The following is a 23,897-nucleotide window of genomic DNA, read 5'->3' as shown; positions in this document are numbered from 1 at the left end:
CAGGGCCCTGATATGTATATTCATTCACTCTCTAAGGGGCAGTGAGTTTCAAGTACAGCTGGTAGGACGCAGCCATGAAACAACCTGCTCAGGGGCCGGGCCGGACCGCGCGCCCTGGGGCTGTGGAAGGGCGGCAGAGCCCCGCCGCCCCAGATCCCGCCGTGCCCCCGGCTCGCTCCTGCGGGGGAGGAGCCGCAGGCACCCCAGGCGCGTGCGCAAGCCTGTCAAGGCCGGGGTGGGCGAGGGAGCGGAGAGATGGTTGCCGTAAAGCACAATGGCAGCGGTCGCAAAAGTCGCAAACCCACCTCCAACGCCTTCAGGCACACATCTGTCCGGTGAACGGAGGCTGAGGCGTGGCTGCCCCCTCCCCTGCGTCTGGCAGGGCTGAAGTGCGCCCAGCGCCCTCACGGGGGGAGGGGGTGGACGCCGCCATGTTGGCCACCGCTTGGCTGGGCAGATGCTCCTGGGGGCTCCTGAAAGGCGCCAGCCGGCCCCTGCGGGGCAGCGGCGCGAGGCCGCTCGCGAGCCGGTCCCGGGCGACCGGAGGCGTAAACAGCCGCCGCGGCTTCTGCCTCGCGCTGGGGGCCCCCCCGCTGAGCGGCCTCGCGCCGCGGGCGCCGCCCTCCTCTTCCTCCTCCCCCCCCGGCGCGAGGCGGGAGTCGCGGCTGCTGCTGCTGCGCGCGCCCTCCCCGGCCCCGCTCTCCCCGGAGCGGCTCGCGAGCGGCTCCCCGCGCCCCGGCGGCCGGGGCCCGGTCCCCGCCGGCGGGGAGAGCCCCCAGCCGCGGCGGCGCAGCGACGGTGAGGCGGGCCCGCCGGGGGACGCGGCGCGGAGGGGCCGAGGAGCCGCCAGCGGCTACTCGGAGCTGGTACGTGCTTGTGAAGAAGGCCCCGGCGGCCCCCTCTGCTCCCCCCCCCCCCACCCCCCGCGCCACGCAGTCGCCTCCGCCCGGCCCGACGCCCTCTCCCGCGGCCGCCCCGCCAGCCACAGCCCCCTGCCCGGGGAAGGAGCCTCCCACCGTGTCCGTCTCGTCACCGAGCTGCCCCCGCTGGATCCCCCTGCGGCGCCCGCCTGGCTCCTCCGCCGCCGCAGCCTGGGCTGCGAGGAGGCGCCGAGTCCCTCTTGTGCGGACGGGTCCGCGTGGCCGGGCGCTGCGTGAGCGCGGCCGCGGCTAGCAACGCGCCGGGGTCACTCGTCCGGGGCCTGCTAGTAGCTGTCTCCGGCGCCCGGGGCTAGGCAGGCCAGGGCACGCGCCAGCACGACCTCTGGATCGTGTCCGCCCTCTGCTCTTCGCTCCAGATACGGCCCTAGGCAGGACGTGAGTCGTCGCGCAAGTGAGCAGCTTGAGTGGGGAAACAACCTGATGCTTCCCCCATCTCTGCCTGCGAAGTCCCATGAAAAGGACAAACTGCCTTGTCTTGACTAGGATTTCACATCACATCACAGTGAACTTGAGTTGAGAGCACACCTCTTTCCCTAGTGAAGTCACAGCTTGCGGGCCCAGCGGTGGGGAATTCCCGAGCAGCCCGAGGTTTAGAGTTTAGCAAAATGAGATTCATACAAAAGGATCAGTTTGCATAAGGTACCTAATCTGCAGTTCTGCCAAAGCCCATCTAGACAGGTTCACTGAGGACTCAGTTACACTGGCTAATGTATTCTCTGGAAATGTAAGATATTCCCTTCTCCCTTTCCAGTAAGCCATACTTGTTAGCTTTTTATCTCAAGTCTCCTATGCCGTTCTTTTCCTTACTTGACTTCATGCATGTTAAATTTTCCAGGTTTGGTGCACTTGGTTTATTATCTTACCAGGCACCCCCAACACAGTAGGTTCCTCCTATCTTTTATGCCAGGTCTGTTCTATATTCATGATAATTGTCCTGTGTTTTATATTTATGGAATAAACAGTTTTGGTTCCTCTCTTTCATAGTCTGTATTTACAGCTTAATCAGTTCCTTTGCAGATGCATCCATTACAGTGTTTATTTGTTTGCATATATTTCAATCCTGTCCCCCACATTCCCCATTCCTTGGGCAGCTGTTCGCTGCTCACCTGCGCTTAGTTTTTCATACTAAGGTTGAAGCTGGAGGTGCTAACATGAAACCAACTCAGTCTACTTTTAAAGATACAAAGCTTGTATAATTCTACTAATTCATTCATATTGATTTATATGTGAGGGCGAGTTATCGTTTAAAACTAAATTGTCACAACGTTTGGAGCTAATGATAGCTCAGTTTTATGAAATAAAAAATTCTAATAAAGAGCATTATAAATTTTGAAAATTTTCTTTTCTAGCAAACTTACCAAGATGCATTTTGCATGTTTTAATACAAATTGTTCTTTTATTTAAAAAAAAAAAATTGGTTGTTCATTGGTGGTCAAGTATCAGAATAAAATGGCACGTGGTATTGGAGCTGTTCAGGCACCCCTTCTTGTCTTGGTTATAGGTTCAGGTCTGGTCGAGAGGTTTATTTCCCAGAATTTCAAGGCATTCTGGCAATCCAGGTTTCAGTCAAATGTGTATTTACTGTGAATATTCAAATCACATGCAGGCTTGACTGATTTCTTTTTATTTTTTTTTTAATTTTCTTATTTTCCAGTATGAAAACCCATGGACAATCCCAAATATACTTTCTCTGGCAAGAATTGGTTTGGCTCCAGTTTTGGGTTATTTGATTGTTGAAGAAAATTTCAACATTGCATTGGGTGTTTTTGCTTTGGCTGGGATAACAGACTTGGTATGTTGCATAACAGAGTTTTGAAATGTATTTTGTTGTTTTTTAATTTAAAATCACATTTACTGCATAATGTATAAACAGTTTACTAATTCTCTTAAAATTTAAGTCAGTAATATGAGATCAGCTAGTATGCTAATTATTTTGTAGAAATGCCTGGGAAAGCCATGATGACAAGAGAGGGCCAGATTCTACCACTCATTAAGGCTGCTTTGTGCTGCTCTGTTAGTGCAAAACAGCCTTAAAGATTCCCTAAACAGGTAACTGAGAATCCCCCAGTGAGTTGTGTATAAACTGTATTTATGCAAGCAACTGTCTGCTTGCAAATGCAGATTAAGAATTTCTGCATCCAGAAGAGGTAATCATGTATGCAGATTAGCAATGTTTCTGACAATCAGGTGCTCTATGAATTTCCTGGAATTAGGATGTGCTCACAAGCTTCTAGACTAGAATCTGAGTAGTCAGATGGAAAGTGTTCAATACGTTATTTGTATCTTCTAACACAGTGGTTCCCAAACTTGTTCCGCCGCTTGTGCAGGGAAAGCCCCTGGCGGGCCGGGCCGGTTTGTTTACCTGCCGCGTCCGCAGGTTCGGCCGATCGCGGCACCCAGTGGCTGCAGTTCGCTGCTCCAGGCCAATGGGAGCTGCTGGCCTGGAGCAGTGAACCGCGGCCACTGGGAGCCGCGATCGGCCGAACCTGCGGACGCAACAGGTAAACAAACCGGCCCGGCCTGCCAGGGGCTTTCCCTGCAGAAGCGGCGGAACAAGTTTGGGAATCACGGTTCTAACAAAGTTGACTGATAATTAGGGCTGTCGATTAATCGCAGTTAACTCATGTGGTTAACTCAAAAAATTAATCACAATTAAAAAATTAATCACAATCACAGTTTTAATCGCACTGTTAAACAATAGAATACCAACTGAAATTTATTAAATATTTTTGAATGCTTTTCTACATTTTCAAATATATTGATTTCAGCCACCATTCCAGAGGACACGCTTCCATGCTGATGATGCTCATTTTAAAAAAAAGCATTAATTAAATTTGTAACTGAACTCCTTGGGGGAGAAATGTGTCTCTCCTGCTCTGTTTTACCTTCATTCTGCCATATATTTCATGTTATAGCAATCTGGGATGATGACCCTGCACATGGTGTTCATTTTAAGAACACTTTTACTGCAAATTTGACAAAATGCAAATAAGGTACTAATGTGAGTTTTCTAAAGATAGCTACAGCACTCGACCCAAGAATCTGAAGTGCCTTCCAAAATCTGAGAGGCGTGAGGTGGAGCATGCTTTCAGAAGTCTTAAAAGAGCAACAATCTGATGCGGAAACTACAGAACCCAAACCACCAAAAAAGAAAATCAGTCTTTTGCTGGTGGCATCTGACTCAGATGATGAAAATGAACATGCATCAGTCTGCACCGCTTTGGATCATTATCAAGCAGAACCCATCATCAGCATGGACACGTCCTCTGGCATGGTGGTTGAAGCATGAAGGGACATAGGAATCTTTAGCGCATTTGGCATATAAGTATCTTGCAATGCCGGCTACAATAGTGCCATGCGAATGCCTTTTCTTGCTTTCAGGTAACATTGTAAACAAGAAGTGGGCAGCAGTATCTCCTGCAAATGTAAATAAACTTGTTTGTCTGAGCGACTGGCTAAACAAGAAGTAGGACTGAGTGGACTTGTAGGCTGTACAGTTTTACATTTTTATTTTTCAATGCAGGGTTTTTTTCTTACATAATTTTACATTTGTAAGTTCAACTTTCATGATAAAGAGATTGCGCTACAATACTTGTATTAGGTGAATTGAAAAATAGTATTTCTTGCTTTTTACAGGGCAAATATTTGTAATTAAAAATAAAGTGAGCACTGTATACTTTGTATTCTGTGTTGTAACTGAAATCAGTATATTTGAAAATGTAGAAAAGCATCCAAAAATACTTAAATAACTGGTATTCTATTGTTTAACAGCATGAATAATCGCGAATAAATTTTTGTAATCGCTTTACAGCCCTTCTGATAATACTTTATATCTTTTTAATTACCTACATTATATTCATACTGCTTATCACATATCCTGGTAACAGTAGTAGATGCTGATTTTTTTTCTAGCTATCAAACGTTCACATATTAAACTTATATTTATAGTTGGATGGGTTTATTGCACGAAACTGGGCCAGTCAGAAATCTGCTTTGGGAAGTGCCCTTGACCCGCTAGCTGATAAAATTCTTATCAGTGTCCTGTATGTCAGCCTCACTTGTGCAAGTCTTATTCCAGGTAAGATCGTGTTAAATTCATGTATTTATATTTTTTTCATAAGATAGTACTAAATAGTATGGAGAAGTGAACTTAATGAAAGAAGACACTTCTTACGTTGTCAATGAGGAAAACTAGTTTTAGCTTACAACAGTTTTGTCAATTGGGTTTTACTGTTGTCTGTTTAAAAGAAAGTTTAAAGAACTTTATTCAAATATAAAATCATAAAATTCTGACTTACTTTTAATTCTGTTTTGCTGTTGAGCACTTGAACAACTTTTGTCACTAGGTTCAGCTTCAGCAGTAGTTTGCTCTGTTTTTAACAAAGAATACTTTTATTGCACTTTCCATTCATAGAACTCATATTTTAAAAGAAAACATACGTCATACACAACTACATCAAACCACTGTTCTGAGACTGACATTTCTCACTTTATCAATCTCTATGCTAGACTCCAGTTTTCCAATCTGAAATGGGATGATTGGGGCCACCCTTGCCAATTAATTCAGATTTGTCTTGGCTGCTCTGGAGTTCATGCTTTCTGGCAGTTATTGAAAATAGATGATGTTTCTGGCAGGTGGGTGTGTTTCTCTCAACGGACAACAGTGGAACCAGTTCACCTCTGCCATCTGCATGGGTCTGACTGTGCAGGAAAGGTGCTGGTTGTAGGAAGCGCTGCAGGATAATATAATACTCTTCTGATACCATTAGATGTTGCCACTGAATGCTAAATCATAGATTTTTGCCCCCTACCCTCCCTCCTTAAATTTGCATTGATTTTTATTTAGATGGAAAAGACAAATGGTTTGTATTTTCTTTGTGTGAATGGGGATTGCACGTGTGAACATGTAGTAGTGGTGTATCATGGTGGACTTTGTCTATCTGCAGCTAAAAACCTGTTTAAATCAAATTTTTCAAATCCTGACGATTTCTTCTATAACTATATTTTGTTGATTTGTTTTTCAGTTCCACTGACTACTTTGATCATTTTGAGGGACATAGTGCTAATTGCTGCTGTTTTTTATGTGCGATACAAAACACTGTCCCCACCGGTAAGTGTGTGGCTTTAAAACAAATTGTGGATGGACATGAAATCAAATAGTTTTGGACTTTGAATAGGTTTTCTGTTAGGATGTGTATTAGCAGGGGTAGGAAGCGGCAATTACTTAACAAACATATTTGCCAAAGCTTTGTTATGCAGCTTGATGTTGATCCAAAACTTAGGGGGAAATAGTGAAGATTTACCTGGGAAGAGAACAACAACATTACATGTTTCAGAGTAGCAGCCGTGTTAGTCTGTATTCGCAAAAAGAAAAGGAGTACTTGTGGCACCTTAGAGACTAACCAATTTATTTGAGTATAAGCTTTTGTGAGCCACAGCTCACTTCATCGGATGCATTCAGTGGAAAATACAGTGGGGAGATTTATATACACAGAGAACATGAAACAATGGGTGTTACCATACACACGGTAATGAGAGTGATCAGGTAAGGTGAGCTATTACCAGCAGGAGAGTGGGGGAGGAGGGGGACTTTTTTGTAGTGATAATCAAGGTGGGCCATTTCCAGCAGTTGACAAGAACTCTGAGGGGGGGAATAAACATCGGAAAATAGTTTTACTTTGTGTAATGACCCATCCACTCCCAGTCTCTATTCAAGCCTAAGTTAATTGTATCCAGTTTGCAAATTAATTCCAATTCAGCAATTCTCTCGGTGGAGTTTGTTATTGAAGTTTTTTTGTTGAAGAATTGCGGCTCTTAGGTCTGTAATCGAGTAACCAGAGAGATTGAAGTGTTCTCTGACTGGTTTATGAATGTTATAATTTTTGACATATGATTTGTGTCCATTTATTCTTTTACGTAGAGACTGTCCAGTTTGACCAATGTACATGGCAGAGGGGCATTGATGGCATATATCACGTTGGTAGATGTGCAGGTGAACGAGCCTCTGATAGTGTGGCTGATGTGATTAGGCCCTATGATGGTGTCCCCTGAATAGATATGTGGACACAGTTGGCAAGGGGCTTTGTTGCAAGGATAGGTTCCTGGGTTAGTGTTTCTGTTGTGTGGTATGTGGTTGCTGGTGAGTATTTGCTTCAGGTTGCGGGGCTGTCTGTAAGCAAGGACTGGTTTACAGACTCCAACAAGAGACTGCTGAATTGGAATTAATTTGCAAACTGGATACAATTAACTTAGGCTTGAATAGAGACTGGGAGTGGATGGGTCATTACACAAAGTAAAACTATTTCCCCTTGTTTATTCCCCCCTGCCCACTGTTCCTCAGATGTTCTTGTCAACTGCTGGAAATGGCCCACCTTGATTATCACTACAAAAGGTTCCCCCTTCTACCCCCCCACCGCTCTCCTGCTGGTAATAGCTCATCTTAAGTGATCACTCTCCTTACAGTGTGTATGATAACGCCCATTGTTTCATGTTCTCTGTGTATATAAATCTCCCCACTGTATTTTCCACTGAATGCATCCAATGAAGTGAGCTGTAGCTCACGAAAGCTTATGCTCAAATAAATTTGTTAGTCTCTAAGGTGCCACAAGTACTCCTTTTCTTTTTGCGAACAACATTACGTATGAGACTATGAAATTTAGGAAATCATAAACTAGTATTTTACAAAATGAAATCCATCAATTATTATCAGGGCATAAAAGCAACGTTCCATCACTTCACTAATTATTAAGTAACACTTTTATTGTCTCACTTGTACTGCTATATTTCAGTTTAATGTTTTACATAATTTTTTTAAATGTCAATTTTATCAAAGAGTAGATTAGTGTAACTGTTTCTCCAGTGTTGAGTGATTTTCTGTAGTGTGTTCTTTGTGGAGATTTGTTTCAAACACACACATTAAACATAAACAACCTTTATCTTTCTTTCACAGAGAACACTTAGTAGATATTTCAACCCCTGTTATGCTACTGCCCAGTTAAAACCAACTTTCATCAGCAAGGTAAAGGTGATCATTTATTATAAATACCTGTTTCTTCAGCATCCAGGAGCCTTCACCATTCTGAAGCACTATTAATTTTCGGACTGCTATCTTCGGCAGCACTTAATACTGACAAATTCTTATATAGGGCTTTATTCCACAAAGTCCTGAGTCCTCTGGGTGTGATCCAGCAAAGCACATGTTTAATTATAAGCGCATAAGTTGTCCAATTAACAAAGTAAACGTGCAGCAACTATATCTCAAAGCTTGTATTTTGCCTGGTTTTCCATATATTGGCTAAGGTTATTAATAACCTCTTAAGTAATGTGAAGGACATTAATGTGGTAAAGTTCTATTTCAGTACAGCCACAACTTATATTTAATTTTTACCAGATGAACACAGCAGTTCAGCTAATCTTGGTGGCAGCTTCTTTAGCGGCTCCTGTTTTCGATTACGTAGATAGCATATATCTACAGACTTTATGGTAAGTTACATTTTTTATTTTTTGTGATATCTGTAATGTACTTGTAAAGAAACTAGCAATTCTGATTGAATTAAAAAGTTAAATTCATGGAACAGAAGGGTGTGCCTCCGTAAGCCTAAATTAGGTTACAGACTTGTATGGTTGATCTTCCAGCTGACGTTTTCTTTTTGGCTGAAACAGAACCAAGCAATATATCAGTGCTTAATTTGTTATGAGAGAAATAGCTAAACACATGAGGAAGCCAGTCAAAACCCAAGGATGAAAGTTAAGAAACTAAAGTCTTCCAAATCAGCATGAAGGCATCACAGAAGGTATGCACATCCCTAAATTAAAATACATAAGTGTGGAAAGGTCAGGAAAAATCTGATACTGTTAAATGGAAAGTTATGGCATTTATTCCAGTTAAAAGGGTTTCATTGCTAAAATTGCAGCACAAGTGATGCCAGTAGAAATGGACAAACTATGGCAGGTAAAACAAAGTAGAAATTAACCAATTTGAAGATCAGATAACTTTTAAAGGAGAAGTTCTTTAAGTATCTCTGAAATAAGATGCTTGAGGGAGTCAGTCATGTCTGCTAGGTTACCAGGGAGTATAGGTGCAATCTATGAGAAAAAGAACACAATGGTTTATTTCCATCAGTCTTTCCTTGATTAGCTGTTGTCACAGTTCAGGGGAACTGCACCTGTATTTTCCCATAGACCCTCAAGGGAACCCCCTCTAGGTGCCTAGCTCCTCAGCCATCACCTCTTTTTGGCAGAGATCCTTTTTTTTTTTTTTTTCCAGGCTGCAAAGTTCCCTATCTGCACTCTGATATTACCAGCAAGCCAGAGTGCCTAAACATACCAGTGTCTTTGCTTTCTCTCCGAAGGTTTACGAACAGTATAATTGCCAGCAGTTACAAGTTACCACACAGCTCTTCAGCAGCAAGCACATTTATTCTTAAGGTGAAAGCATTACAGAGAAAGCATTACAGAGAAACCATAAAAAAACAATAATAGTCCTTATGCACATGCTAAAAGCTCACCAAAAGTTACTTATCAATCTTACAGGGCCTCGGTAGGCCAAAATCCTTTCAAGCTTTCCCAGGAAGAATTGGGACTCCCCTTGGACAGTTTGCTGCATCAGAAAGAAGGCCCTGAGTCAGTTTAAACTCAAGGCTGGTCATCCCAAAGTCCTTTCTTTGTCAGTTGGTCTCTGGTGAATCCAGTTTGAACTAGTGTGTATGAGCCTTTCTAGGTGGTGTGGTACTTCTCCGGAGGTGTTACAACCTTAGTGAATTTGCCTAATCACCCTTACTGTTCTTTGTTCCTGGAGGAGCTGTGGTTTCCCTTCTCTGTGAAATTGCATACAGTCCCTGCCGCATGATACATAAACTTAATATAGCAAGATCTCCCAAAGATATTGCAGGAAATTGCCAAGTCTGTCGCAGCTATTTTCAGGTATAAAGGTGAGAGACTGTCCATTTAGGATGTTTAGAAAAAATTTATAATTTAAATTGCGACAAGTGATCAGACTAGATGGTATTTTTCCATGAATTCTAAAGGAACTTACTATAAGAATGAAGTGGCTGAGCAGTTAATAGAAATACACAATCTGCTATTAGGAACTATACTAAAGGACTGATGGATCCAGTATACCTATTTTTAAAAAGGTTCTGAGGAATTATTTCAATAACCAGGTAAAAATATTTCAATAACCAGGTAAAGTAACCTTTATTTCAATAACCAGGTAAATATGTTGAAAAATATACTTATTAAAAGCTGATATTATATGGAAACAAACTGGGATAGCTTCTGTAAAAGGCATTTTTGCTCTCACATATTAGGATTCTTTAAAAGTTAACAGAACAGTGAATAAAGGAGAACTAGTAGATATAACTTAACGGGATTTTTTAAAAGGTCTCACAAGAGGCCATTCACATGGCCTCTAAGCGAACTATAGAAACAAATTAGATTATACTAGTTTTTAGAATAGAGATTTGACTGTTGCTTGTGTAGCCATCATCAGAGTGCAATTGATTGAAACAGTAGCATTATGTATATTTTAAGATGTAGCAAGCAAGAATTATTATCTTGATTTTAGTTTGTTTTCTTGGGGGAGCGGGGGTTTGTTAGTAGTTGTCATGCATATATTTAAAAACAAGCTAACAAAAACCTCTTGGAAGTAGTGTCAGCCAGTTCTCAAGTTGGTGAACACTGTGCATACTGCAGATACACTGAGCCAGATTCGTCCCCCACTTTTCTGTCACAAGTATAACTGGATTAAGAATTCAGCCCAGTACATGATGATTTCTGTGGTGAAGCAGACTATTGAACAATGAAGCTTGCTTATGTGAATACGCTTTGCTTTGCAGTGTGGTTCAGTTTTGAATATGATATTTGTTGTTTACAATCAGAGTTAGTCATTAAAATGAGAAGGGGAGGGTGAGAATTTTCTTAATCACACTTTCTTCAGCCTTTGACCTCAGTCTCTGTGACTAGCATAGGAAGTCCCATAATATACACACTCAGATTGTAGCAAAGAATAGGGAAACCATTTCAAATACAGCTTGGGGCATTATTCAAATATTTAGGCACAAAGTAACTAATTTATATTAACCATTTTCCCCCCAAAGGTGCATTACAGCTTTCACAACAGCAACGTCTGCATACAGTTATTATCATTATGGTCGGAAAACAGTCCAGGTAATAAACAACAAATGAAGTGTTATAGAAAGGACCATCTCATCACATCACTGTTTTCTATACTGTAAAGGACAATATAACTGGCCTATGAATAAGAACTCAGTGTTTTTCCTTAGGACAGTTTTTTCAATTCAAACCATGTCATCACAATTGGACTGATATGAAGTAAAAGTGAAGTCTGATCATGTACTGTAAATGTATTGAATTTTCAATGTATTTTTGAAAGTTATAAATAAAAATATAATTGTTAAATAAAATCACAATGTTCTTAAAGGCACTTTTAAGTCACCAGTAGCTGTCCTGCATTTTGAATCTTGTATCTCTTTTTATATTGCTTTTCAGAAGCTAAAGTTTGCATGCTTCATGCAGAATTGGATCGTATATTAGATTCTAATAGTGTGCTGACGAAGCTCCCTTTTCTTTTCAGATCTAGTACACATGGAGTTATACTGTCACAAGACAGAATCACTTATTAGGATTTACTAAATATTATAGTTTGCTGCAAAGGAAAGCATTAAATCACTAGGGAATGATACCTTCAGAAATGTAAAAAGAACAGGAGGACTTGTGGCACCTTAGAGGCTAACCAGTTTATTTGAGCATAAGCTTTCGTGAGCTACAGCAAAGTGAGCCTCTTTTCCCTCAAGTTTTTAAATCTTCATTGTGATATGAATAATACAGTCCATACAGTATTTCAGAGTTAGTGATCTTGGTATTTTTACTGAAGAGAATCTGTCCCCAGAGAGAAGATTCTAGTGACATTAGGGCTCATGGTGTAGTGTCAGATGTAGATAAATCGAGTTCTTAAATAGAAGCGTGTTTCTAGTACTGCTAGTTGGTAGTGGTTGAGAAACCAAGGCACTGAACTTCCTGTGTGAGCTATACTGTGCTGTTTTAAAACCTGCTTGGTCACTTTGAGATCATCTTGGAGCAGAAATGTCAGCGTAAATAGAACTGAGAAAAATCAAGGCATTTTAAATGCTTTTCGAAATCACTGGATTAATTAGAAACCGTTAAAGCTGCATATTTTGTGCATGATTCTCCTATATCTTTGACTGCGTTGTTCATCAGGGATTGCTATGATCTCAATTTACCACCTGTGATCAAAGAATAGGGCAAAACTATTTAAAGTTACAGAATTAAATGCCTGTTCCTTGCTTATACTCTGATAGCCACAAAAAGTATAAGACAAGAGATTTCATATTAACAGTAATGAAATCTACTTATTAAATACTTTGGCGCCAGGTATGGTGTGTTTTGCATGTAGTAGCAAAGAATTGAGGTGTCAGGAGGTAAAGTAACTGAAAAATAGTTGGACTATGGTGCTCTATCACCAAAAGTGAATTTATTAGATAATGATTTTGAGGGGGTGTAGTTGTAGGTGTGTATATAAAACATTTAAATTTTTTATCTTTTAACTTGTATAGAAATGGTACACAGACAATGTTTAATTTTTATTCAATACCTGTCTCTTAGCTATCACCATGTATAGCAGTCCAGATCTGTCTTATGTACAACGGAAGGATAAATGTAAAGCAAATCATATAAAATGTTTTTTCTTAACATGCATGTTTAGTTAATTGGGAGTATGGTATTTCTTCAGGAACACAATTTTAAAATGGAGAGATGACAAAGTCCATTCAGGTTATTCCTTTTTTTGTTCATTACCACCATCTCAAGTATAGTGAGGTACACCTGAATATGTTGTTCATAGTGTTGAGGCTGTTGAAGGATCATGTCAGCATGCAGGTGCCTCAGCACATTTATGAATAAAATGGCTACACCGTTTCATGACTTGTCTTTGTATTTAGCTTATTGTACAGTTACTTGGAGTTGTGTGTCCAAGGTATTTATATTAAATGAAGTAGTTAAACAGTGCAGAGCTGTTGGCTGTTTCTAGCATATACATTAGTTGCTCCTTCTGTCCTCACTGGTTTATTCTGGATATTAACTGCTTCTAATAAAACATAGGTAAGGTACAGAAATGATACTCCATCTTACCCATGAGAACAATCATGGACTCTGCATCCCAGCTCGTTGTTGTGCAAAAATAATGAGCTTGGGCCATACATCTGAAAAGCAACTGAGTTCAAATGGCTGTATTTGTCAGGATGAAATCTGTCCTTATTGGTACATTCTGCAAGTGAAGAGTCTGAACAAATAGTGACCCCCTACAGTGGCACAGTTATAGGCTACATTTCCATGTTGCACGGTGGTGAAAAACAGTTTAATGCTGCCTGGGTTTGTTTTAAGTTCACTCTTTTCATGAGAGATTGGATTGACAGGGGGAAATAGTTTAAACTCTCCCTGCAGACAAGTAGTTATTTAGGTCTTGATGCTGTATGTTCTTGGAACAAGTAGAGCCAACATCAGCCTAATCTATAAAGAATTGTTAGTGTGGAACAGATTTAAAAAAATTAAACTTTAAAGATAGTAGGAAACCTTAGTTTGCAGGTTTTTAAATTTTCCATTTTGCTGATGATGCCTGAAAAAATTAAAATTATGATTCATGCTTCCTTTCTATATCATAGATGCAAAAGAGCACAATCCGTATTTTTCTATTTGCAAGTCACCTTTAATATAGGTTTGGTTTATGGAAAGTTAATGAGGATAACTGACCTCAGTGACTCAGAGTGGTATAAAAGGTATTCTCCAAGGCATAGGGTAGTTATCAAAAATTGGTGCCAAGCATTAACTGCAGCTGGAGTGGAGCAGGAGAGAAAAAATTGGGACCCAAAGTGGTGGCAGGCACTAGTAAATATATTAATGCTTGTGATACAGAATGAAAACCCAACAATATTGACATCAGAGCACATGCTAGTGTACCAGAATAAAAATGATACTTTATTGTATGCTCCAAAACTACTGTGAAAAGAGATGGGCTTCGCAGATTATATTCATACAGCACCCCTGATATATAGCCACCTCTAGGATGAAGGGCTGTTAATGAACACTTGCAATCCTGAACAACAAGCATGGGAGAGAAATACTTGGTCAAGACAGAAGGATAACTCCAGTCTCTTGTGAACAGGGCCTTGGGTGATTTAAGGCTGAGATTTTCAAAGCTTCTTAAGTGATTTAGATGCCCATTTCCTGTGTAAATTAAATTAATTGGAATCTAAATCCCTTAGGTATCTTGGAAAATCTCATCCTAAATGTCCACTGGAGTGGACAGGATCTCAGTTTTTAAGAACTTATCTCAACCTTTACCCACACTACCCGCACTGATACTCAGTTATCTCCCTCAGTATAATAATGACAGTCCCAGTCAACCTCAATATCACTAGTCTACTAACTTTGCAGATTAATCCAAGGCTTTGATCATTTAACATGGTGCTAACTTGCTTGTTTTGTTCTTTTGATGGTGGAATGATTGAGACCCATGTTATAATTGCAGCCATTTACTTTCATTTTGGAGACTCCATACAACATTCTTTCTATTATTTGTATTGTGATAGCACCTCGGAGCCCCATTCATGGGCCAGAACCCCCCACTGTGCTAGGCGCTGTACAAACATGGAACAGAAAGACTGTCCTTGCCCCAAGGAGCTTATAATATACTTTTTTTTTAATTCATTAAATCTTTACATCTTGTTCTTAAGGGGCTGGATCCTGAGTGGTGCTGCACATTTGCCATTCCCACTGCGGTTGGCTGGCATTGTGGGTGTGTGGCCCCTCTCAATCGAGGACCGCAAGACCGTTCCCACCCTTCATTTTCAATCATTTGTTTTTCAATTACATTTTTCTATTGAGTTCAAACCATCTCCAACAGCAAAAATCTCAGAGTTTACACTCATGCCCTTTTGCCCCTGTACAAACCCTCACTTACAGCTATGTATGTTCTGTATTGAGAGGAGCATGCTGTAGTGGAATAATAAGATGGAAGCAAAACCAGCATGGCAGCATCTTAACGCACAAAATACCACCTAGGCTATTTAAAGGTGATCTGCAAAAGTTTTTTTAAAATGGGCTTGTGGTCATTTTTGTTTCTTTATAGCATATAAAAGACTGACAGGATTTTTTTTTCTTGTTGCTCTTTTTTCTGCTTCTATGAGGGATGTAAAGTCTGGTGAGCGCTAGTTTTGCTGGAAGACATGTACAGGTACACCGCAGCTGTAATGTTCACTTCAGGTAAATGTACACAAGTGTACTCTGCTAGAGTCTAATAACAACAGTGTGGCCATGGCAGCATGGCTCAGTCTAGTTACCCAAGTACAATCCCAACTGAGCCCCTGTTGCCCCAGCCAGCTATTTTGTAGACCTAGTCCCAGGGACATGCACTAATAAGGCAGGATGGTGACACTTTCAAGAAAAGTGTTTGGGGCTGAGTAGGTATTTAAACAAAAAACCCAAAGGTCCACATTTCCAATCCTGGGTGCCTAAAGGTAGGCTCTTAAATCCACAGCGAGGCTCCTAAGTAAGCTAGACTGATTTTCAAAGGTGCAAGCGGATTTGTATGTGTACAGATTTTCTGATAAAGAGGGCATTGCTATTTAGGCACCTAAATAGGGCTGTGGAGCCATCTTTTTTAATGGTCTTTAAGTGCTTAATGATGCAGATAGGGGCCTACAGGGATTTTCAAAAGCTGTCGGCACCTTTAGGCACCTAAAGACCTTTTTTAAAAAAAATCTAGCCATTCCTCTTGGTAATTTCCCCATCTGTACAAGGGGGATAGTGATATGATGGATGTTTTTCCACCTGAAATTAGGGGCTTGATGCAGGAATCACAGGACAAAATTCTGTGGTCACTGTTTTGTAGGAGGCTTGATTAGATGATCATACCGGTCCCTTCTGGTTTTAAAATCTATAAACCCTTGTGCCTTTGTAAAACACTGATATCTACCTCTGAAAGGCACTATATACATGCTAGGGATTATTTCTATCAGGGCTTTCTGGGTGCTTCAACATCATGTTAGATTAGGTTAGAGAAGCACTATAGCCAAGGAACTTCAGGACTATGCCTCTTCCTCCTTCCACATCAGGTTGTGCCACCCCTATCCCCCCCATCCCTCCCCCCCACTTCATTTTAAAATCATCCTCACTGGGACCTCCCCCTCAGCTGCCAGAAAATAATTATACATTATAATAAAAAGAGAAACTTCACCCCAAACACAGATCTTTGGAAATGGAAAATAGAGATCTCAGAAACAAGCCAGGTGGTGTCCTGTTGTAACAAAACAAAGCATTCGGAGCCACAGATGTGCCTGATGTAATTTCATTGGAATTACAACTTGGATGAAGTCAACCCTCTGAGGAACTCCTAACCAAGTGAGCAGCTGGATTCCACTTAGATGTTTTGCTATAAGATGTTGATGTTGACAAAGCTACCTGGGACTAATTACATGGCTGCAGTTTTAAGGGGTAATCAAATGCTGGGTTTTTATAAGAGATGAGGTGTGTGCCATATTGCTCAGCGTGAGGCTTTTTACATTTCTGATACAGGCACACAGACAATACGATGGTGGTGATTAGGAAGACCCCACTTGCTAGGGACAAGACCGCAAAGATGGATTTATAGCTGTGTTTTGTTGTAAACTGGGTGCATGGATTGCCCAAAATCTTCTCACTCATCGTCTGGCTCGATCCTGCTTTGTTAGAAGCAATCACGCACACCCAATAGGTGGTGTCTGGTGACAGTTTGTACAGTGTGTACTGCCTCGCTGTGGGATAGATGTCACCCACCAGGGTCTGGCTCTTCTCGCTGCCTTTTGCGTGATATGCAAGCTGATAAGTATCAACGACTGAACTGGGGGCACACCAGTGGATCTGTGCTGATGTGTCTGTCATTTCAGATACTTCTCTGAGTCTTGGTGGATCCGGAACAGTGTCTTCTCCAGACACTCCAGGACACAGACATGGGGACAACCTCTGAAGTTCAGAGCATGGCTTCTGGAGGTGGTGGCAGGGGTCGTAGTCACAAGAGATTATTATCAGTTGAACTGTGGTTTCCTTTGGTTGATCATCATCGTAATAGTCATCTACATAATCCACTTGTATTACAGCATGGGTAGGATTTGGAATAGGGTTTGCCTTTGTGGGGTTTTGCGGCCGTTGATCTGTCTGAGATGGACTTACTATGCCAGGAAAAAGAGGAGAGTTTGTCCCTGTTGGTCCTGTCGCTTCAGTGGAAGTGTTATTAGTAGACTGGTAGAATGTTTCCTCTTGGTGGAACAGAGCAGTGGTCGTTGTGGCATTTCTCCTCAATGAATCTGTTTTGATTGTACTCACAGTGCTTTGCTGAGTTAAGGAGTCGCTATAAAGCTCTCCCCGAATTGTTGAAGAGGTGGCTGCTGTTTCTTCAGTAGTGGGATCGGTAGTAGATTTGGAAAAAACGTCCACACTTGTGGGATCATTCTTCATCTGAGCTGTTTGCGTCATACTTACCATGTTTCGTGGCGCCAAGGAGTTGCTGTAAAGTTCTTCAGCAAATGGAGTAGAGTCCATCGTTGCTGCCACAGTAGTGGAATCGATAATGGGAAGGTTGGAAGAGTCTTCTGTGAGAGGAGGAGTGTTTGATGTGGGGAATGTGATGTTTCTCTTGGCCTGGCATTCATCATAGAGTTGTAACAGCGAAAGAGACGATGAGGATGAAGGCATCTCTCCGTCTTCTGGGGCTGTGTTGCAAATGGTGTCAGATGCCCTGCAGGATGAAGCAAACGAATTAGAAATGACATAACAGTTATAGGATGGCACCCTCAGCATCTATGAAATGTATCAGGTAGTGAGCTGCTAATGCCAATCAGAAACCTGTTCTCTCACATGAAATCTGGGGCCAAAGCCAAGCAGAGTCTTGACTACAGTTCTGCACTTTCAGGCTTATTTTCCTCACCATATGACCAACTTGGCTGCATACATTTTGCAAGGGGCAGCAAGTATCCCCCAACTGGGAAGGCCACGGGTCTGATTCAGTAAGGTGCAGTGGAAGTTGAAGGCACAATACAGAAAGCATTAAGCACCAAAACCACGTTTGAGTAATGCCTCTCCCAGTCTGACAGCAGGGGGCAGTGTAGACTGATGTGTAGTTACTTTCAAAGTATTCTTGGTCCCTGCTGGCTTAGGAATCAGAGCTCACAATTTGACTGCAGATCTCCAGGGCACAATGTCATTAAGGCCACTGAGCTAGCTTACATTTTATCTGTACTCGCAGTAACGTACTAATGGGGGAGGCAGAGAATAAATTATCAGTAGATGCCATTATTTTATAGTTCTGCTTGTGTTAACAGGACAGTGTTGCTTTCAAATATAATTAGTCCATACTCAATTCTTGAAGGAAACTTTATTTTAGATGTCTGTCCTTTGAGGAACAGATGGTGATTCCGAATAATATTGGTGGGGTTTGTATTTCAACAGGAAAACTACACCATCCATGCACAACTTGTAGCAAAAATTGAAGTAAACAGGCTCAGGATAATCCTTATACTGACTCCTACATTCCTGTTGTGTGAGTAATACGCTGCTGACAGGTCATTTACCTTTGCAGTACAACTCTCTTCGGATCAGAAAGTAGCCAGGAAAGTCCACAGTTGCACTCTAAAGGATTTCCATACAGGTTGATGCTGATGCTACCTGATGAGTTGATATTCCAAGGATTAAAGGAACTCAGGTTACAGCTAGGAGATGAAAATTTTGAGAATCTTTAGCAAGTGTCCGCTAAGGAGTCTGCATAAGGGATGACATGCAACCTTCTTTGCTCCCTGGGGAGGCAGTAATCTGTTCCTGGCTCATAGCAGATTACTAATCCCCCCCTGCAGGAAAACCAAGTTAATTCTCACGTATCACCCTCACGTATCATCACTTTCACCCCAATTTAGATTCATTCTCTGCAGCAAATTTATGTTAAAGGCATAACCAGAATGCAGTAGGAACGGCAGCAGGAAAGGAAAAGAACCCTGCACCCAGCAACTCTGCTTTGGTAAAGTTTGTCTTATCCCTGTACCCTTGCATTCATCTTGGCTTTCATTTCATCCTACACCTCTTCTCCTCCCCTATGGTCCTCCTAATTCACTCTCCAGCCTCCTTTCAACCCTTTCATGCCATGTTTGGAATAGCTTCAGTTTCTGCACGCCAAGCATCCACCTTACGTTGACTCATGGGTAGAGCCCTGCAAATCTGCAGATGTCCGCTATATATCCACAGACCATGTTTGTGGATCGCGGATCAGATGCGGATACAAATTTTGTGTCCGTGCAGGGCTCTAGTCATTGGTACAGTGTTACTAGCTGTGTAATGATATTTGATGTTTTTCTGAAAGCTCTAGCTCCTGGAATCCAGGGAACAATTTGAGAATTTCAGCATTCATTAAAAAAAAAAAAAAGGTAAGTTTTGAGCCCTCATAGTTGCAGAGAAAAGCTTGAAAATGTGACCTGAGTGCACATGACAGGGTCAGAAATCAGAAGGCAAAGGAAAAGCACCCCACATTTATTGTTGTTTTAAAAATCTCAGGATTTTTAAGCCAATCTATGATTTTTAAGCATTACTCCTGATTTTTGAACTTGGGGATAGTAACATTGCTGTTGTCTCTGCACCTTCTTGTGCCTGAATTGTCCTGTGCTTTTTCCTTCCGAGTTAGACCTGAGTTCTGTGAACAGGGAGGCCGCCTTTGCCCATCTTCTGTACCAGTGCTGCGTGAATTCTGTAGCCAAATCCAGCAGTGTAGCTGAGAGCAGAGTTTGATCTTTTCTTTGTTCACTACCACTTAGACTTGTGGTCTGTCCTCTGTTCACGAATCCAGTGCCCTGTTTGTTCATTTTCTGCTGCATTCATATTCCTGGCTGGTGGCTTAAAGGATTTTCCACAATATCCTCTAAATCCTTTCCTAATCAGTCCTGACTGCTCTATTTGCAATATACTTGCTGTTCTGGTACATTGCCTTCACTGTTCATGTTACACCTTTATCTACATTAACTACTTCATAACTGTGTAACCCATGGTATGTGATGCAAAATACATCCTTAGCTCTGTATCCTTCCCTGAAAGAATCACAGAGTTGCTTTCTCCTAACACAGAACAAGAAATTCTCCAAGAAGCAATAACTACTGTCTCTCTCTGCTGCATTGCAGTTTCTGCCTAGAACTCCTCCTGCCTGGCTTCCTGATGGAGGTTTAAAGAAACAGTACAAACACCTGTACACCATCCATAAATGGAGCACTGCTGCTATTCCAGTGGAACACTGGTACTTTCCGAGATTGGTATGAGAGTCTGTTGCAACACGGGTTACCCTGGACACCAGCAGTGAGGTACAGACCAACATAGTCTAGTGAATTGTGGAGTAGACACAATAGCCAGCTGCTTCTGCTAGTGACCCAGTGTTGACTTTTTGGCCAAGCTCCAGCATTGCCAACTCTCATGAATTTTATCACGAGTCTCGCCATATTTGGCGTTTCTTACCTCAAACCGCAGCACCAGGAGTTTCTCACCGCTGTGGTTGCAGGAAAAAGCACTTGAAAACATGATCCGAATTGAACCCCAAAAGCTCAAAAACCAGAAGGCAAATCAAAGAGCTACCCCCTCCCCCACACACATTTACTATTTTTTAAAGTGATCTCGTGATTTTTAAGCCAATCTCCTGATTTTGGAGGGCCCAGCTCATGATTTTTGAAGGCGTGGGGTTGGCAGTGCAGAAGTAACTTGAAATCAAAGTGAGTTAAGGAATTTACCCCAGTATGCTTCAGTCTCCACAGCTAATGGCGCTAATGATACTTCCCTGTAGCACAGGGATGATGAGAGGGTTAGTTAGTTACATCTGCAAGGTGCCCTGAAGATGTAACTTACGATGAAAATACTTTCCCTTTCTCCCTCTCCCTAAAACATCGCATGTCCCACTGCAGTTTTCCTCGCTATTTGCTATTGCTCGAATGCCTGGCATGAGAATTTTGGATACTGATCTACAGGATACACAAAGCGGCTCCAAGCTGACCCTTGGGGGACCCTGCTCTTAGCCTTATGCAGTGTCACACGTTACTATTACATTCCACAGCTTCCTCTCTCTTTTGAGCCAGCTCCCCCTCGGCACTTGCCTTTCACACCTGTCTGCCCTGAATCCAGTGTTTAACAATTAACCTTCATTATTTTAATTAAATCTTCTTAGGAAAGCTAAGGGTATAACACGGTGTTTCCCTTCTCCACCATCCATTGCAGAGAGAAGCTGCCAGAGCTTCAACATGACAGCAGTTAGGTCAACCCTCCTTATCCTGGTCCGCTGACTCGAATGTCCTATCCAAACTGTGTTTGCTTATGTGATCCTAACCTTTCATTTCCATTCTGGTCTCGACAATCCCCTATCCCAGGTACGTTAATCCTCCTGTTTTGTCTTTGTAGTCAGTGAATTCTGTAGGCAGGTATTTATTATTATTATTATTTATTATTTGTATGACTGTAATGCATAAGAGTCCCAGTTGTAGAATAGGCCCCCATTGTGCTAGGCACTTTACACATACAGACCAAAAAGAGGGTCCCTGCCACAAAGAACTTGCAATCTAAATAGATATTTCAAGTTCCTGGTTTGAGCATGTCTCACTTATTGTTCCCATCTCTCTTCCAAGGGTCTACCCAGTAGAATTACTTGGGTCTGGTCTACACTAATAAGGTAAGTCGATCGAAGTTACGCTAGTTAAATTATGTAAGATACATAAGTTAAGTTGACGTAGCTTAGATCGACTTACAGCAGTGTATATACTGCGCTATGTTGACAGTCGGCAGGAGAGTGTCTCCTTACCTTTTGCCTCTTGGGGAGATGGAGTACTGAAGTCGACGGGAGAGCGTTCTCCCATTGACTTATCGCATCTTCACCAGGCCCGCTAAATCGATGGCTGCAGCATCGATCACAGCAGGGCCAATTTAGCCCCCAATGCAGACAAGGCCATTCTCACAAACTTTGAAATCATCCAGTCAGTAGAGCTGCGTCAATTTACACTAGCAGGGGATTTCGCTCCATAAATCTCCAGTCCATCAGCCTTATAACATCTGCTGAGCGCACTTAGGCCTGGTCTAGGCTAAATACTCCAAAGGCGAGGGAATGGGGGGCATTGGGTTTTCCACAACCCAGGCGTGATTAAGCTGCAGGGTCATGAATACTTTGGGCCAGATTCTCAGTTCCATTCCTGCATCTCTGCTGAAGTCAGTGCAGCTGAGAGGGAATTCTGGCCTTTTGAGTTCAGTGAAATCTAAATCACCAGTCTGCCCAGGAAAGGAAGAAAGAACCGCACACTGACAGGTGCCAACAACTGCACCAGGCTCATTAAGGCAGTTTCAGGCAGTTTCTGCATCATGATGTGAGTTTGGCCCATGGGGCCAGATTCTTTGCTACTCCCAGTATCCACGGCTGCAGCAAGGCTGGGAGCTTGTGAAGAAGTCAGAACTGTCCCCAGAATCAGAGACACGACTAGGACAGCGCTGGTGAAGTTTAGAGCAACTTCATGGCTGCTTTAGTCTGCACCAGCTGGGTATGGCACCTAAGGGGCTCTCTGCCAGCCAGAGATCTCTGGAGTGCAGTGTACTCCAGCCCCACCTCTCTAACAGGTGCCCAGTATGCCCTCTATACTAAAGGCTGCAGGCGGAGTAGCATAGGACAATGGAGAGATCTGGCATCTTTGCACCAGCTGGAGCAGGGAAGAGACTCTGGCACACAGCCTGGGAAATCCTAGTTCTGCTGTGCCAACAAGGCCTCGCAAGAATTCCAAATGAATTGAAACGGCAGCTCCCCCATGCACTAAAGACCCTCCTATTTGGATGACTCCAGGGGAATTATGGGGGCAGTGAGGGAACCCAGCTGTCACTAGACACTTTCAGCAGACAGCGGCATTTTAACACATGGATGAGCAAAGAAAACACCTACTTCTGGAAGGTGAGAAAGGTCAGGTGAGAAGCATCGTCAAATAGCTCCGTCCTCACCCTGCTCAGCGCACGGGAGTCCTGGCAATTCAGTTCTCTCAGCCTGGGCAGAGACTTGGATAGATCCATATCGAAGCTCTTCAGCTGGGCCATCCTTGCAAGGTGGAGCGACCTAAGGCTGACCAAGTCTTGGGCCCACTCCTGCTGAACTGAAGCAGAGAAGACCCGGGTGACTGGTATGTGAGCGGAGAACTGTGCTGAATTTAGGACTGGCCAGTAAGCAGACTGCAGTGGATTGAGTTTTACTGAAAACTGATGCACCTGCTGGTTATAGCAAATGCAAAATAACATGAAATAAAATGAAAACCCTCACCCTGCAGCAGTGGCTCCTGGGGGCTGGGCCTGGCTCCCTGCTCCGCGTGTTGCAACCTGGCGCACACGGTCACAGCGCTGCTCAGGTGTGGCCTGGCTGCCCTTCTGTCATGATGGGGGGCAGCTGGGCCAAATCAGAATGGCGCTGTGACCCAGGTACCAGCTCACTATGCCCAGAGTGAAGAGCTGGGCCCAGCCCCGGGACAAAGAAGCTGTCGCTGCGTGGTGAGTGCCAGGTGGGGTCTAACCCCCAAGGTCCTCTCAGCTCCTAGGGGAGGACCCACCCGCCCCCCCCAGCATGGATAAAATGGATAAATCAAAGTAACATGAAATTCCCCAAAAGAAAAATGAAAAAATTATAGAAAAGAATATAAGAATTTCCCAGGCCTTTAGTTATTTCCCCAGCAGTTTAGCAGCACAGCTGTAAGGCAAAGCGCCCTCACTCAGCGCAGCGCAGAGTCCTGGATTGATTAGTGACTGGGCCGGAACCTCTGCTAGGGAATGTCTGGATCTGGCTGTATGAGAACAGCAGGTTTATAATTCCCCTTCACACGTCCACAGCTACTTTCCTTTGTCTTGCTCAAAGGA

The 23,897-nt window shown here is 42.8% G+C and overlaps 2 protein-coding genes and 1 long non-coding RNA gene across 9 annotated transcripts in view; 2 read left to right on the top strand and 1 right to left on the bottom strand.

Moving 5' to 3' along the window:
- The first annotated feature begins 297 nt into the window (after positions 1-297).
- Positions 298-12,897, top strand: CRLS1 (cardiolipin synthase 1). Of its 3 annotated transcripts, none has more exons than XR_005224962.2 (8): positions 298-866; positions 2,596-2,733; positions 4,890-5,019; positions 5,966-6,051; positions 7,891-7,959; positions 8,332-8,423; positions 8,604-8,734; positions 11,039-12,897. XR_005224962.2 is itself a non-coding variant. In XM_037896173.2 (7 exons), exons 1-7 carry the CDS (start codon positions 432-434, stop codon positions 11,124-11,126), a joined length of 1,038 nt encoding a protein of 345 aa, XP_037752101.1. In that variant the 5' UTR covers positions 300-431; the 3' UTR covers positions 11,127-12,897. The 3 variants fall into 3 exon arrangements, 1 of the variants encoding a protein (XP_037752101.1); XR_006289967.1 differs by having other exon boundaries at positions 8,577-8,734; XM_037896173.2 differs by lacking the exon at positions 8,604-8,734 and having other exon boundaries at positions 300-866.
- LRRN4 (leucine rich repeat neuronal 4) overlaps positions 9,341-23,897 on the bottom strand; it is a 21,340-nt gene continuing 6,783 nt past the window's right edge. For both annotated transcript variants that reach the window (XM_043544073.1, XM_043544072.1), the window contains 3 exons: positions 22,942-23,146; positions 18,581-18,718; positions 9,341-17,748 (listed from right to left, as the gene is read on the bottom strand). In XM_043544073.1, coding sequence (XP_043400008.1) covers positions 16,443-17,748; positions 18,581-18,718; positions 22,942-23,146 — 1,649 coding nt within the window. In that variant the 3' untranslated portion in view covers positions 9,341-16,442. The remainder of the gene's footprint in view (positions 17,749-18,580; positions 18,719-22,941; positions 23,147-23,897) is intronic.
- The window catches only part of LOC119565874, a 27,687-nt gene continuing 22,501 nt past the window's right edge, over positions 18,712-23,897 (top strand). For 2 of the 4 annotated variants that reach the window (XR_006289969.1, XR_006289968.1), the window contains exons 1-2: positions 18,712-20,344; positions 21,246-21,394. This is a non-coding gene — a long non-coding RNA (uncharacterized LOC119565874). Of the gene's footprint in view, positions 20,345-21,245; positions 21,395-21,649; positions 21,694-23,897 lie in introns of all 4 variants that reach the window. The other 2 variants (XR_005224960.2, XR_006289970.1) reach the window with 2 other exon arrangements.

Source organism: Chelonia mydas, chromosome 3 (genome assembly GCF_015237465.2).
Source record: "Chelonia mydas isolate rCheMyd1 chromosome 3, rCheMyd1.pri.v2, whole genome shotgun sequence".
Taxonomy (NCBI): Eukaryota; Metazoa; Chordata; order Testudines; family Cheloniidae; genus Chelonia; species Chelonia mydas.
The sequence above is the reverse complement of the archived record's forward strand: the minus strand, read 5'-3'. Positions and strand labels throughout refer to the sequence as shown.

Excerpts from the sequence above, each read along its gene's own strand:
- CRLS1 (XM_037896173.2), top strand. The coding sequence starts at position 432 with ATGTTGGCCACCGCTTGGCTGGGCAGATGCTCCTGGGGGCTCCTGAAA. Across the intron at positions 2,734-4,889 it reads TGGCTGGGATAACAGACTTG|TTGGATGGGTTTATTGCACG; the intron begins GTATGTTGCATA and ends TTATATTTATAG. Across the intron at positions 8,424-11,038 it reads ATATATCTACAGACTTTATG|GTGCATTACAGCTTTCACAA; the intron begins GTAAGTTACATT and ends TTCCCCCCAAAG.